Genomic DNA, 14,531 nt, shown 5'->3' on the forward strand with positions numbered 1-14,531 from the left:
CACGCTTCCCCACGACCATGGCCTTGTCTGTGCTGGTGACGACTGAGATGTGCAACGCCCTTAACAGGTGGGCTGCGCAGACGGGCCTGGAGCGGGGGTTGAGTGACGGGGGCCGGGGGTCTGTGGGGCCCAGAATTGGGGTCCGAGGTGTCCGGGAGTGCGGTCTGAGGTTCAGGGGGTCCAGGATTGGGGTCTGGGCGTCAGAAGGGTCCAGGAGAGGGCTCTGAGAACAAATGGGGGCCAACATTGGGATCCAGGGGGCAAAGGGAGACGTGATGGAGGTCTGAGGAAGTAGAGGGGCCAGGATCGGGTCTGAGGGGCAGAGAAGGGGCGTCCAAGCCCCAGCATAGACCCCTGGGGGCTGAGAGGGCAGCAGCGACATCGCCCTCCCGGCGGCACTGGCCTCCCAGGAGCTCTCCCGTCCTCAAAGGGCAAGGCCGAGGCCCAGACCACCTGCTGCATCTCACGTGGGGGGGCGGGTGGGTGACCACGGCGGGGCCCGCCCGCACCCTGGCCTGAGGTGAGCGCCCCGTGCCCTTGGCAGCGTCTCGGAGAACCAGTCACTGCTGCGGATGCCGCCCTGGCTGAACCCCTGGCTGCTGGTGGCGGTGGCCGTGTCCATGGCCCTGCACTTCCTCGTCCTGCTCCTGCCGCCCCTGCCCGTGAGTCTCCACCCGGCCCTGCTCACCTTCTCGGGCTCCTGGGGCCGCAGGGTCCTAATTCTCTGACGCTAGGCCTTTCGGGGCCTGTTCGTGACGGAAACTGCCTGGGGGCTGTGATGGGGGGCGGTCTGATGGTGCTCCGTGACTGCAGCCTGTGTTGGGACCCTGGCCAGCCACTGTCCTCCAGATGTGTCCCCCACTTTGGGACCCTCCCCCCAGACTTGGGGAACAGGAGAGGTGGGGATCCTCCCCAGGCTGGGGCAGGAGGAAAGCCGATGCCCTTTCCCAGTGCAGAATCCCTCCCACTTCCCAACAGAACAGACGGATTTGGTCCTCTGGGTGAGGGCAGAGGAGAGCACCTCAGGCAGAGGGAACCGGGGGGACACGGATCTGGAGGTGGGACCTTGAGAGGCACCTCAGACATGCTCGTGAAGAGTCCACTGTAGCCTGCGTGTGTGAAGCAGTGGATCTGGGGGGCTCTGAGCACTCCTTCCTTACACCAAAACCATCCCGCCCCAGCTCATCTTCCAAGTGACCCCGCTGAGCGGGCGCCAATGGGTGGTGGTGCTCCAAATATCGCTGCCTGTCATCCTGCTTGATGAGGCCCTCAAGTACCTGTCCCGGAAGCACGTGGATGGTGAGTGAGAGGCCCCAGACCCTCCCCACCCTGCTCGCCTCCAGCCCGCCTCCCTGCCCGCCCCTGCTTCCGGGCTGCAGTGAGTGTCCGCGGGGTCTTGCGCTGCAGGGGTTGGGGCCCTGGGCTCACTGGGCCGCCAGCGGGAGCGCTGCTCAGAGCCACGCGGCTTCGCTCTCCTCACTCGCCACCAGCCCTGCACAGCCAGGCCTGCTGTGCCCTTCTCTGGGCCTTGGCCTCTGACTTCTCTGAACCGGGCCTGATTTTATGCAGGCATTCTCAGCACAGTCTCCCAGGCGGTTCTCTGTTTCTGAATTCACAGCTCTGGGTCTGCCTTAACCCGGGAATGGAGGACAGAATGGCAGGGTTGGGGTGGGGGGCAGTGTCCACCTGCCTGCCTCTGCCAGGGGCTCAGAGCGTGGGTGATTCTGACCCTGCCAAGGGCCAGGGAGGCAGCATCATTCTCACTGCCCGAGCTGCCCAGAGAGGGAGGAGGCAGGGGTGAGCAAGTCCCTGTTCCTGGGAGTCTGTGGCCAGGCTGCTGTTGAGGCCCCGGGTTAGGCGCAGAGATGGCTGAGGCCTGCTCTGGAGCAGCTGGGTCCCTGAGGGCCACCTCTGGCAGGAATGTATCCCAGGCCCAGGGGAGGGTGCCGGGGCGGGGCGGGGGGCCATAAACAGATCGCATGCCTGTCATTCCGCAGGGGCCAGGGCAGCCGATCAGCCCCCATCTCCCATGCTGGCCAGCCTTCCCAGGCACTGCAAATATTTTCTTTTTAAAAAGGCCAAAACAAGTTGGCCTCCTCTCTCTGGAAAAGCGGGCCCACCACAGGTCTGTCCAGAGGGTGACCACACGCATGGCAGGGGGAAGGGGGCTCAGCAGAGGGTAGAGGTGGGTGCTCGGTCAGAGCAAGGTCTGTTGGAGCCCACAGGTCGGGGTCGGGGGAAGGGGGAGCCAAGCCGGACAAGGTATTCTGCCCCCTGCGTGGTTCTTTCGGGCCCACCCTCTGGGTGCTTCTGGGGAGGTGAAGGCAGGGAAATGGCTCTGTCACCTGAAACTCCGTCTGCAGGAGCCCCAGCTCTGGCTGGAGCACAGGGCTGGTCCACCAGGAAGGCTGCCGGCCAACCTTGACCACACTAACTCACCTGCGAAGTTCCCCACATCCTTCAGGGGTATGTGGGCAGCTTCGTCTTTAAGAGCTTTCCCTAGCCAAGAGGTTCCGCGTCGCGTCTTCTCGTCTTCTGGAAAGCTGAAAAGTGAGAACGTTTCTCAGCCAATGGGAGAATGCCCTCTGTCTTGGGCACTGCTCCAGTGCTGGCTACTGGATGACGGAGGATTTGGCTTGGGTGGGGGGAGCAGGCCCCTAGCAGGACCGGGTAGGTTGGAAGGACTGGGGAGGGAGCAGCCCCTGCTGGGCCAGGGTTGGGGGTGGTTTCTAGAAGAGGTGGGGTTTGGGCAGAGGTTTGAAAGGGGAGGATTGAACTTGGTGGAGAAGCGGCTGGGCTCCAAAGGCTTGGCCTCTTTAGTGGAGCTGGGGCTTGGAGTGCAGGGTAGAGGGCTGAGGCCAGAGTGTGGCAGGGGCCTCGGATACCAAGGTAAGGACCCTGGACATTATCCTCAGGGCAGAGAGAGCCACAGAAGGGTGGAAGCATGGGAGGGACTGGGGTGACCGTGGAGGGTAGATGGGGGCGAGACTAAGGGCAGGGAGGCTGGTGGACCTTGTTAAGCTGGTTTGGGAGGGAGACGCTGAGGCCCAGCCCAGGGTGAGCTGGTCCCGGAAGGTGCCTCCACCTCCACCATTAACCTGAGATGTTGGCTATGGTCCTGGTGAAGCTCGGCTTGTAAGGGTGGTGCTCTGCTCTCAGGAGTGGCCATGGGGCCCGCAGGACGGACACAGGCTGTGTATCTGTGGCCACCTCTGAGAGGTGGGGTGGAGTGTGCCCGCTGGCAGTCCAGACAGCTAGGCCCTGTGCAGCCGCAGTCCCTCGGGCCTCCTAAAGGCAGACAGGGCAGGGGTGAGACAGGGGACCCTGTTACGTTCCCAAGCCAGCCTGGTGGCCTTTTAGGGAAGTTTTGCTGAGGCCTGATGCTCATGGCTTCCCCATGATTTACGAGAGATGTGTCCTGGGAAGAACTATGGATGCTGGGTCAGTCCCGGGGGGTCAGGGGCAGGGTCCTCTTACCCCACCTCAACTGTCAGGCGGAGTCCTGTGGGCCAGGCTGAAGGGAGGGGAGGCCTGGAGAGACTGAGTGGGGACCGATCTGGGAGGGTTCAGGACATGAGGCAGGTTTGGAGTTTATTCTGATGGCAGCTGGGGAGCCATTGAAGGGAGTGATGGGCTAGGTCTGTAGCGTGATGCCAGGGACAGGAGGGTGTTGGTGACAGGCCTTGAGTCCTGGTGGGGGCAGCGGAGGAAGAGAGATGAAGATGGTGAAATAGCAGGCCTGGTATGTGGGATGGGCGAGGAGTAGAGGATGGCCAGGGTTTCTGGGCCTCATGATGGTAGGTAGCGGTTCCCCAAACTGGAAACCAAGAGGAGAATGTGCATCAGATGCTCTGAGGGAGTTGATGGAGTATGTGGGGTGAAGGAAGCTCCAGGGACATCCAGGGGGTGTGGCGGGGCTGGGGGCCGACCGAGAGATACTGTGGGAGAGTGGGGCTGTCCCAGGGAAAGAGGAGGACAGAAGGGGCCAAAAGGAAGCAGTCTGGATGTGTGCTCTCATACGTACATCTTAACACGCTCTCGGATCTTCTTCCAGAAGAAAAGGGCCAGAAGTGAGTGCCGGAGCAGAGTGGAGTTTCCAGTGTGTACCTCAGAGTGACGGTGCCCAGGCCTTCGCCCCCCGAAGCCCCCGCCTGCACGCTCGCCCGCTTGCTCACTGGGCCCTGCTGAGGTCGGGCGGCCACCTCCAGGCCCGTCCCGGGCTCTCTGTCCCCACTGCCGTCTCCCTGGGGGCTGTGTAATTCAGGTCTCCAGGGCTCTCCTGGCAGCTCATCCCTGAAGCTCTGGCCCAGGAGCCACAGCCCGGGGTGGAGGGGCCTGCCCGGGAGTCCGCAGCAGAGCCGCCCTCCCCAGATCCACGAGCTCGCTCGGGAGCCCGCTTCCCCTTCCTCGGAGGCGTCTCTGCAGAGACGGAGCTCTCCTGGGAACCACTCTGACCTCTCCCTCGGTGCCTGGGCTGGGGCCGGGTTGGCCCGGGGTGAAGCGGGGACAGCCAGGCCCAGCTGTGCACAGCGAGGGCGGACGGCCCCCTCCACTCTGCTTCCGCGGAGTCAGCTCCCGAGGGCTTGCGCCTGTTTATGTGTGTTTATGTGTGCAGGGGTGGAAGGCTCTGAGAGAGGGACACGGGAGCGGGGGAGGGGGCGGAGCAAGGACCCCCTTTCCTGGGAGATGGCCGGCCTGCCTGCCTCAGCTCGGTGCACCCCCAGTCTCAGGGTTCTCTGTTCCAAGACGACAAAGCACACGCCGTCTTGGTGCTGACTGCTCTGCCAGGCGGAGGACAGATTTGCCTTCTGTGTCCCTGGCGCCTGAGTCCCGAGCCGTCCTCGGGTCCCTGACCACTGCGCCTTGCCACCCTGACCCAGCGCCCGGCCGCATCAAGGTCTGCACGACTGCATGATCCCGAGCCCCCACGCCCATGGGCCGAAAGGACGACCCAAAGAACGGTTAGCTACCCAAGGGCACGTCCACTCCCTCCCTTCCGATGATGGGAAAAGAGCGTTTGCGGGACACAAGTGTTCTCTTCACTCAGCGTTTGCCCCTCCAGCAAAAATTAGCTAAGAGCGGAAGAAGCAGTGAGTAAATGGCCGTGCGTCCTCGCCCCTCCTAGAGAGTGTACAGAGTGATTATTCTATGTGTAAATCAAGACCCGCATCCCTGTCCTGGTCCCCAGAATCAAAAGCCCCCCCCCGGGCCTGCCTTGCAGACAAATGGGCTCCACGTTCAGTGGCCCCTCTGCCCACACTTCCGCCCTCCCCTCTCTCGAAAGTGAGAGAATCAGAGTCGGGTGGGACTTTCCTGGAGCCCCCAGAGATTCTCCGCATCTTTCCTGCCGGGGGAAGGGAGGTCTGGGGAGGGGGCAGGGCCCCGTACCCACCTGCTGACGCGCAGTCTGGTAGAGAAATAAAGGTTGAGTGTCTGGGGCAACAAGGGCCGCCAGCGTGTTTCCTGGAGAGCGGTCGCCCCTCTGCCCCCTCGGTGTCTCCCTGGGGGCTCCCACCACCTGTGCCCCCTCCCCCAGGAACGGTGAGTGAAGGTCTAGGGCTCCCACGCCAGCTGGAGGGAGAGCTCATCCTCAGACAGGGGGCGGGGAGCCACGCCCCCGCAGCAGAGGCCTGACTGCCTTCTCCTCACGTGTACAGCACTTGAAAGTTTGTGCATGTGATCAAAGCCCTTTACACACGATTCACTGGGAGATGAGGCTGGGAGGGGCCCGTGACTCTGGGAGGGGCCAGAGGCAGGACCAACTGTATAATTTGTGGGGCTCAGTGCAAAATGAAAATGGGGAGCCTCTTGTTCAAAAATTAAGAATTTCTTAACAGTGGCAGCAGAGCAATACACCAAGGGCGGGGCCCTTCTGAGCCCAGGGCCCCGTGTAATGCAAGGATGGCACGTCCAGGAAGCAGGCCGTGACCAGAGGAGACAGGCAGGACCCACCCTTCGGAGCTCCCAGGCTTTATTTAGGAGACAGGATTTGACCCACAGAACACAGCAGAAGCCGGAGATGGGCAGGACTCTCTCTTGAACAAGGTCCATCTCAGATCACAAAGCATTTTCATATACCTTGTCTCTGGGTCCTCAGCCAGCTCCATGAGATGGGCCTGGCAGGGCGTAGGGCTCTGTCTTACAGATAAAGGGCCTGAGGCCCTCTGAAAGTCTGACCATCAAGCTGGCCCTCATCCTCACAGACAGGCAGCGAGCGGCGCTAAGATGGGCCTGGGGTGCATACATAGGAGGCAGGCGGGCTCCAGCGCTCCTGGCAGCCTCTGGGGCACGTGGCCAGGCCTGCTTTGCCTCCGTCCCCACCCAGCCCTGCCCAAGTCCGGCCTTGTCCAGCCCACAGGACATGGAGCCCGATGGGCCAAGGTAAACAGAGGTTTCCTACCTCACGGCCGCTGACCCAGGAGGGAATTCCGGGGAAAGCCCCGGCACACTTGGCACTGGCTCGGGGATGGCAGTGACCAAAATGCCCATGGCCTCCCCCTGCCCCCTCCAGAGGCCAGGATTTTGTGCTCCTACGGCCCCCCACACTGCACCCCTCCCAGGAGGGATGGATGCCCATTGGGGCTGCACTGGGAGAAATGGAAGGGCAAACACAGAAAATGAAGACGTGTCCACACAAAGACCTGAACCTGAGTGTCCACAGCAGCTTTATTCATTGTAGCCTCAAACTGAAAACAGCCCAAATGTCCATCAACAGGGGAAGGATAAACAAGCTGGCGTGTCCATACAGCAGAATACTCCTCAGCAATAAAAAGCAACGTACCCATATATGCAACAGAATGCATGATGCTTAAAACCCTGGTGCTGAGGAAGAGAAGCCAGAACCAAAAAGAGCCCATACTGAGCAATTCCACCTCCATGAAGTTCTAGAAAAGGCAAAACAAAGCTGTAGCAACAGAGCAGATCCGTGATTGCCGGGGGCTGGGAGTTGGAGAAGATTGACAGCAAAGGGGCAGGAGGGAACATTGAAGGGTGAGGGATTGGGGAGGGGAGGGGAGTTCCATGCATTTGTCAAGATTCATCAAACTGTGTGCCTAAAATGGGTACATTTTATTGCATGTAAATTATACCTTAGTGCAGTTTGATTTAGAAGAAAGAGAAAAGAGGTGGGAGCCAGAGGAGGTGGCGGGCACGCGGCTGCTGTAGGTGTCGCGGCTTCAGCGTTGGCGGGGGGCGGGCCTCCAGGTGTGTGCGCAGTGTTTGTGGGGCAGTGGCCCAGGCCAGCCCCAAAGAGTCCCCACATTCCAGGGCCAGGAAGAGGCTGAGGACCAAGGGGAGACGGCCCAAAAGCCTGGAGGAGAACAAGGGGGTCGTGATGCCTCGGACAATCGGGCAGAGGGGCTCCAGCCAGATGGAGGCCTTTAGTAGGGGACGGAAGAGGCCAGAGAAGCCATGCAAGATCTGGGCAGTGGGGAGAAGCCAGCCTGGGGACCCCCGTAGTGGCCTCCCCATGGATGCCCCCCCTCCCCCGCCCTCCCCTAGACAGTCCAGTTAGGCCAACCCAGGGCCCTGTTCCACAGCGTCTGAGACGCTGTGTGGACACTGAGCCTGGACCAGCTGGTGTGGGAGCTTGGACCGAGCTCCTCTCCGGGCAGAGGCATGGCCCCTGCAACCCTGGGACCCTGAGTGGCCAAGGAGACCCACTGGAGCCTGTGCCGACCTCCTTGAGGGCCCGGGCTGGCCTCCAGGATAGACACACAGGCCCCCTCCACCCTCACAGAGTGGCTAAATTTAGCCAGGCAGGGGAGGCCATCCTGGGGCCAAGCTTGGCAGCACTGCCTTGCCTCCCTACAAGGCCCGGCCCAGTACCCGCTCAGGCCATCCGGCCTTTGGGCTTATAAGGCAGGTCTGGCGGCTCTGAAGGGCTGGAGTCTTAGGGTGGGCTCTGGGCCAAGATCTCAGACTTTGGGGAGCTTCCTTCCCGGCCACCAGCAGATATAGGAGCTAATCGTTGTGTGACCTTGGGCAAGGCCCTTAACTTCCAGAGCCTCAGTGTCCTTATCTGTAAAATGGCAATTCTTGAGCCTACATCACGGGGCTGCTGTAAAGAAAAGCCTGCAGAATTGTAGGTTTCCTTCACTTCCCAAAATGCCTGGAACAAACACGGATATCTATCCCTGGGGATGCTGAAGTGGGGGCCAAGGGCGGGAAAGTACAAGCCTCGATGGAAAGATGCACTTTAGAACCAGTGAGAGAGTCATTGACCTTATCAGCTGCCTGTCTTACTCTCGCAGAGTGATTCACAAGAAAAGGAATTTGGGGAAAGAAATGTAATTGCTTTTATTTCTTTTTGTTTTGGGCACATTTTTGGTTATGATAACATCCCCAGATGAGACTGTCCTCCCGGGCATCCTGTTTTCTGAGTGTCAGGGTCAGAACCGAGGCTGTAACAGGAGCACATGTGTGTGCTCCAAGCAAGTCTGTCTGTCCATTGGTCCATCTGTCGGTCAGCAAGCCTAGCTCCTTGGAGGAGGAGGCGGGGGAGAAGGAGGAGAACATGGTGACGGAGTGAAGGGCACAGACACAGATTGGAGAAGGACTGCCTGACTTCCTTCCTTCCCTTCCTCCCTTTCTCCCTCCCTTCCTTCATCCCCCCTCCCTTCATCCCCCCTCCCTTCATCCCCCCTCCCTCCCTCCTTCCACACCTCCTTCCACACCTCCCTCCCTCCCCCCCCCCAATTTAGTGCCTGCCACCCTCCCAAGTGTGGTGTGCTGTCCTGAGAAGGGTGGGTGGAGTGGGACACAGAGATGGCCCAGACACAGTGTCAGCATCCACCCCACCCCCACTGCAAACAGTTCATGTCCAGCGCCTGCTATTCCAAGGCCCATGAGGTCAGCTGGGAAGAAGACAGGCCCGTTTGTCTGGGGTCAAGACCAGGCCAAGGGGATGAGGCTACCTCTGCTCTGTCTGCCAGCATCTCTGGATTTTCTTTAGAAAAGCCAGGACGTGGTACTCACCAGCCCCTCTTGAAGGCAGCATCCCCGGACAGACCCTTGAGCCTGAGATTGGCGGGAACTCTGTGTTGGGTGAGGCTGATCTGTTTGATGGGGGGATTGGCCTGGGGTGCTGGAGGGGCCCTCTGTGGGGGCCCCTTGTTGTCTAGAAGGCAGCTCTACTCAGACGGGAGGCTGGGATTCCCAGCCCCGGGGCCTGGCTCCTTGCCCAGAGTGATTTCCCAGCTAAAGGCCTGCCAGGAAGAGGACTCCCGTCAGCCTTCAGGGTGGGGCAGCCTGGACGGGGCAGGCGGGGAGGGGGAGCCCCGAGGACACCCAGCCTGGGTGGACGGAGGGCCAGGGAGACCTTCCTGCTTCAAGCGGGGGCTTCCTGTACCGTGCAGGGTGAGCTTGGGCAATTCATTTCTCCTCTCTGAGCTCTAGTTTCCTCACTTGCAAAATGAGAGGGAGGTTGGGAGTTAGCCTCCAGCTCTGATGCTCGGAGAGTTAACACAGGACCTGCCCCAGCCCAGCCCCCAGGGCCCCTGCTTTCGGGGCCTGGGTTGGGGTTGAGGGCAGGGGCTGCAGGGGTGGCCTCAATTTCTCTGTCCTCAGTGCTGTCAGGACCCATCCCCTGGCCTCTACCTATGAGGAAGTTCCCATTATTGCCCCATTTCACAGACGAGAAAGCAAGCTCAGGGAGGTGAGGCAAAGTGCTCAGGGAGGTGAGGCAAGGTACCCAGGCCCCCACAGCAAGCAGCACAGCCAGGGGTGTTCACTGGGGCAGTCCGATGTCAGGCTTTTCCTGCTGGGCTCTGGGAACCCAACAGTGATGTGTAACAGACGCGGCCCTCGCCTTGCCTGGGTTCCTGCGCCCTGTGCTGGTTTCAGGGTAGTGGAGGTGTGGCCAGGACAAGAGAGGTGGGGGGATGGAGATGCCAGCCCGACACTGAGGTCGATTGGGCATGTGCCAGGCTCAGACCCAAAGGGATGGGTGGATGGAAGGTGGTCTATAAGGGCGGAGTGGGGGTCCTGCCACAGGTTCAGGACGTGTCAGGCAGCTGGACTGGAAGCAGCCCTCCTTCCTCTCTGCCCTTCTGGCTGTAGACTCCCAGGGACTGAGCTTTCCACCTGGGGGCCAAGGTAGGGTGGGGAGGATGTTTGGATACGAGATGGGTCCCTGGTTTGGGGAGGGCTCCAGCCTGAGGCCACTCCACCCAGGCCCTGGCCTGGGCCCCCAGATCTGTTCTACCAAGCTCGTGGGGGGCTGACAGCTTTATCTTTGCTTGTGATGGGTGGCCCATGGTTTCCTGCCAACAGCTCCCGTTTCCGGAGGCCCAGCAGGGCCCAGGCGGAACCAGGAGGGGCAGTGGGGCCGGGCCTGGGTGGCCCCCCTGGCCCCGCCCCCATCTATCTTTGGGAATTTATTTGTCCACAGGCACAGCTGGTCCACAGTCCATTGCCTGCCAGGGGCCAAGAGCGGCTCTGACCACCCAAGGACTCTCCCTCCCAGCTCAAGTGCTGACAACTGACCTCTGACTCCTGACCTCTGGCCCCACCTTTCCCACCCTGCTCTTCCTAAGGGGCTGGGAAACCCCTAGAAAGTTCGCTGTAGACGTGGGTATTGACGCCTGGCTCAGCCCGGGAGCCGAGGCCGTGCAGGGGGCTCCGTTCTCAGCCCCCCGCTGGGCCACCATGGCGCGGCGGCTCCAGGACGAGCTGGCCGCCTTCTTCTTTGAGTACGACACTCCCCGAATGGTGCTTGTGCGCAACAAGAGGGTGGGCGTCGTCTTCCGCCTGATCCAGCTCGTGGTTCTGGTCTACGTCATTGGGTGAGTCTGGACCCCCTCCCTGCTGCCCTCCTGCACCAGCCCCCAACCCGGGCCTGTCCTCCAGGCTTTGCGATGCTTCCCGTGACCCCAAAGAGCCCCTCTTTCTCTCCATGGCCTGTCATGCTTCCTGACAGACCTTTCTGGTGCCATTCAGAAGGAAGGGAAGCCTGCTAACCCGCTGCCTAGATGGGGACACTGGGACGAGGGGCAACCCTGGCTCTGGTCATGTGGTGAACGGGAGGCAAAGCCTCTGGGCTCTGAGGAACTGACTCACTGCCAACGGTTCCCTCAAGGGGTGGGAGGCATCAGAGGCCAGGGCCCCAGCCATCCGCAGCCGCAGCCCTTCCACCTCTGACCTCCCAGCCAAGCCACGCAGCTCCTGAGGGATGGAGGCCGCACCCCACTTTACAGGCCAGAGCGGGACGGGCCCTGCTCTCACCTGCCCTGACTAAAGTAAAGGCATCCTGGTCTATTCCAGAAGCTGAGCAGAGAGACCTTCAAATTCAGAACACCTGCTGCCTTAATGGTGGCATGTCACACAGAGGTGGGAGGTCCGTTCTGGTCCCGGGGATGACAGCTCCTTTCTGGGCATCGTGGGGCCTGTCCCACCGTCCCAGGGGTGCAGGGGCAGAAGTAGGTGGGACTCCCCTGTGGGCTGCTGTTCTGGGACCCACGCAAAGGCCATCTTCCTGAAATCGGTCTGGCTGTCTGGGCAGGTGCTTATGTGGTTACACGTGTGTGTGGTGTGTGGATGCGTGTGCGTCGTACCCAGGGCTCTGTGTGGGGTGCACGTGCCCTCGTGTGTCTGGGCACGAGCCTATCGGGTGTGGCTGCTGGGGGTGCCCCTGGGGCTGGGCGCCCCTGGTTCAGGGACACTATGTCCACTTAGAGTGGCTCCACAGAGGGCTCCTGGAGGCCTCAAGGCCACTGAAGGGGGTTCAGCCCCCGCTGGGGGTTCTGGGGCACCCAGAAGCCCTGCCCCTCTGGTCTCCATGTCCCCGTTTTTGCTGTGAGACCAAACTAGGGCGGGCTGACCAGGAGGCCAGTGACCACCTGGTCCCCCCAGGGCCTCTGGCATCCAAAACAACCTTCCCTCTCTGCCCCATCCATCCCGCCCCCGAGGCCTCAGAGCTGGTTGGGTGGAGCCAGGGCCACGACCCAGCCCTCCGACACCTTTTAGACTCTGCCTCCTTACTGTTCACAAACCAGTTTGATATCTGCGGTGTCACTGAGCTTGTGAGGGAAAGAGACCCAGAGCGGAGCAGTGGGGTTTCCAGGTCACACAGCAAGTCAGCATCTAGGCCTAGTTAGAACTGGGGCCTCCTGATCCCCAGCCTTGACTCTGCCTTCTTCTTTCCCTCCTCACAAGGGCTCTGAGAACCCTTCTAACGGGGCCCCGATGGGTTTCCACCATTAGCCACACTCCTGAACCTCCAGGGAAGAGAGAGCTTGCCCACCCAGGCCCAGCCCATCCCTCCCACCAAGAGGCTGGGAGAATGTTGCCCTCCCCGTGGCCCCTCTGGTTCCCTATTTCTGCTTTCGGATCAGCGCGGGAGCAGCGCCAGCCCTCCTTTGTGTGTTGGTGACAGACTGTCAGAGGGAAAGGGACAGTCCTCCCACCCCACCCCCAGCTGCAGCATATGCCCCAAGCCACCATCCAGTCCTGAACACATGCCTCCAGTGACGGGGACCTCACTACCTCCCTCCTTCCCTTCCTCTCTCCCAAGACAGTGCGCTCAGTTTCCAAATGGACGTGGCCTCCTCGGTGTCGGTGAGACTCAGAGATACTGAATGATTTAGCCTGGTTCTCACAGCTAGAAAAAGGCTGAACCAGGATTTGAATCCAGCTGTGTGACTCCAAAGTTGGTCTTGATATCCTGGAAAGGAAACATGCTCAGAGAGGGCCACTGACCTGCCCGAGTGACAGAGCAGAGGGAGGAAGGCAGAGTCCCTGGAAACACCCACTAACCCCCAGACTCCAGCTGGGGCTGCCACTCCTGCTGTCTCTGGTGCCCTCGTCTGGCCACTGCCCACTGCTGCACTGACCGCTCAGCTAGGCACCCGCAACTGCTGACCAAACCCAGCCTGCCCTTGGTCTTACAATTTCAGACCTCGGTTTCCTAGCTGTTCCACGGCACAGGGGTTAGGGGACCCCCTCCAAAGACATTGTCCGCAGGCTCAATAATTTGCCCTTTCCTGAGGAGGGATGGCCTTTCTTTAATTACCCCCCCCCTTCCCAAGGGCCTTGTCTGTCAGACTCTCTGGTCCTGTGGGCATTGCAGGGGTACAGAGGGGAACATAGAAGAGCCAGACACCCCAACCCCAGAGACAGAGAGATAGTCCAGATGGGGGGTGGGCAGGCATAGAGACAGAGCTGGACAGAGGGACAGACATTGGAACACAACACTCAGATGAAGAGAGAGGCCCTGAGGCTCAGATATGGAGAGGGAATTACTGAGACAGAGGCAGAGAGGCTGAGATGCTGAGAACCCGAACAGACTCCGAGGAGGGAAACTGAGGCTGTTTTCTCTGTCAGTCACAATCTTCCGGGAAGTCGAGGGCAAGTGGAGGGAGTGGACCTGAGGCCCTGGCAGCCTGAGCTAAGATGTCACTCTTTTTATCTCAAATTGGGATGGTTAATTTGCCATTAGAGCTGTCTCCTGGGAGGTGATGAGCTCTCTGTAACTGGAGGTGTACAGGCAGTGGGCTGTCATCCATGACCTCACAGGCCCATACAAGAGGTGTGCTGGGATATGTCCCTGCCTGGGGGGCTCTGGCTGCACACACAGGAGGGTCTCAAGGGGATTTATGAATGCCGCTTGGGAGGGGAGCCTGGGAAGACTTCCTGGAGGAGGTGGCACAGTGGTGGAACCAGCCTTGAGCAAAGGCCTGGAGGCTCTAGTCCAGGCAGTCCTGCTCTTGGCTTTCCCTCGGGCCTCCTGTGCGCCCCTACACAGAGCTCATGAAATCACATGCCTCTGATCTTGGAGTGCACCAATCAGAGATAAGGAGAGATACAAATTATTGCTGGGAGAGACACATCCAGGGACACTTCCATAGCATCTTCTCTGTGCCTAGGCCTGTGTCAGGTTCCCTGGGACAGAGGTGGGGTACAGGGTGAGCAGGGGGAGAGAGAGAAGCTGAGGATGAATTAGCTGGAACTTCTTGGTTCCTAGGGACAGAAACCCAATCAAAATGGATTAAAAAGGAAGGATGAGGGTATTAACTGGTTTGTGTAACTGAAAAATCAGTGTGGGCTTCAGGCCTGGCTGGATCCTCCCTGATGAGGGTGCAGGAGCATGTTCTACGGGAAGATGAGGAATTCAGGTTGGTCCCATTGGGTTCTCCATGGAAGCTAGCCAGGATCTTCTCGGCTCTGCTTTCCTCTGTGGAGGCCTCATTCTCAGGCAGGCTCTCTGCCCTCAGAGTGGAAAAATGGCCACCAGCAGCCCTGGGGCACAAAAGTGTCTTCTCCTTCAGAGTTCCACCAAAAGTCCCAGGTCCAGCTCTTATTGGCTGTGGTTGGGTCATGTGCCCATCCCAGAACCAGTTGTTGTGGCCAAGGAAAGGGAATGTCCTGACTGGTGGAGCCTGATTGGGTACCCACCTCGGTCCAGGCACTCCTGCTGGAAAGCAGAGTGTGATCAAAGGTCCTGGGGCAGGGAAGGAACACCCAAAGAGTCACTAGGGCTAGGCTGAGGGAGCGTGAATAGAGACAAGGGAGAGGAGGTGGAGGAGTGAGCAGGG

General features: G+C 60.3%; 1 protein-coding gene across 11 annotated transcripts in view; it reads left to right on the plus strand.

Moving 5' to 3' along the window:
* Positions 1–1,212: 1,212 nt before the first annotated feature.
* Positions 1,213–14,531, plus strand: part of P2RX1 (purinergic receptor P2X 1) — a 28,962-nt gene continuing 15,643 nt past the window's right edge. For 9 of the 11 annotated variants that reach the window (XR_003682734.2, XR_003682735.2, XR_003682736.2 and 6 more), the window contains exons 1-2: positions 8,808–9,045; positions 10,391–10,784. Coding sequence is in view for 8 of the 11 variants with exons in the window: in XM_028498170.2 (XP_028353971.1) it covers positions 10,648–10,784 (137 nt within the window). In the remaining 3 variants the exon portion in view is untranslated. Of the gene's footprint in view, positions 1,300–8,807; positions 9,046–10,390; positions 10,785–14,531 lie in introns of those variants that run through there. The other 2 variants (XM_055089932.1, XM_028498171.2) reach the window with 2 other exon arrangements.

Source organism: Physeter macrocephalus, chromosome 14 (assembly GCF_002837175.3).
Source record: "Physeter macrocephalus isolate SW-GA chromosome 14, ASM283717v5, whole genome shotgun sequence".
In the NCBI taxonomy this organism is placed as follows: domain Eukaryota; kingdom Metazoa; phylum Chordata; class Mammalia; order Artiodactyla; family Physeteridae; genus Physeter; species Physeter macrocephalus.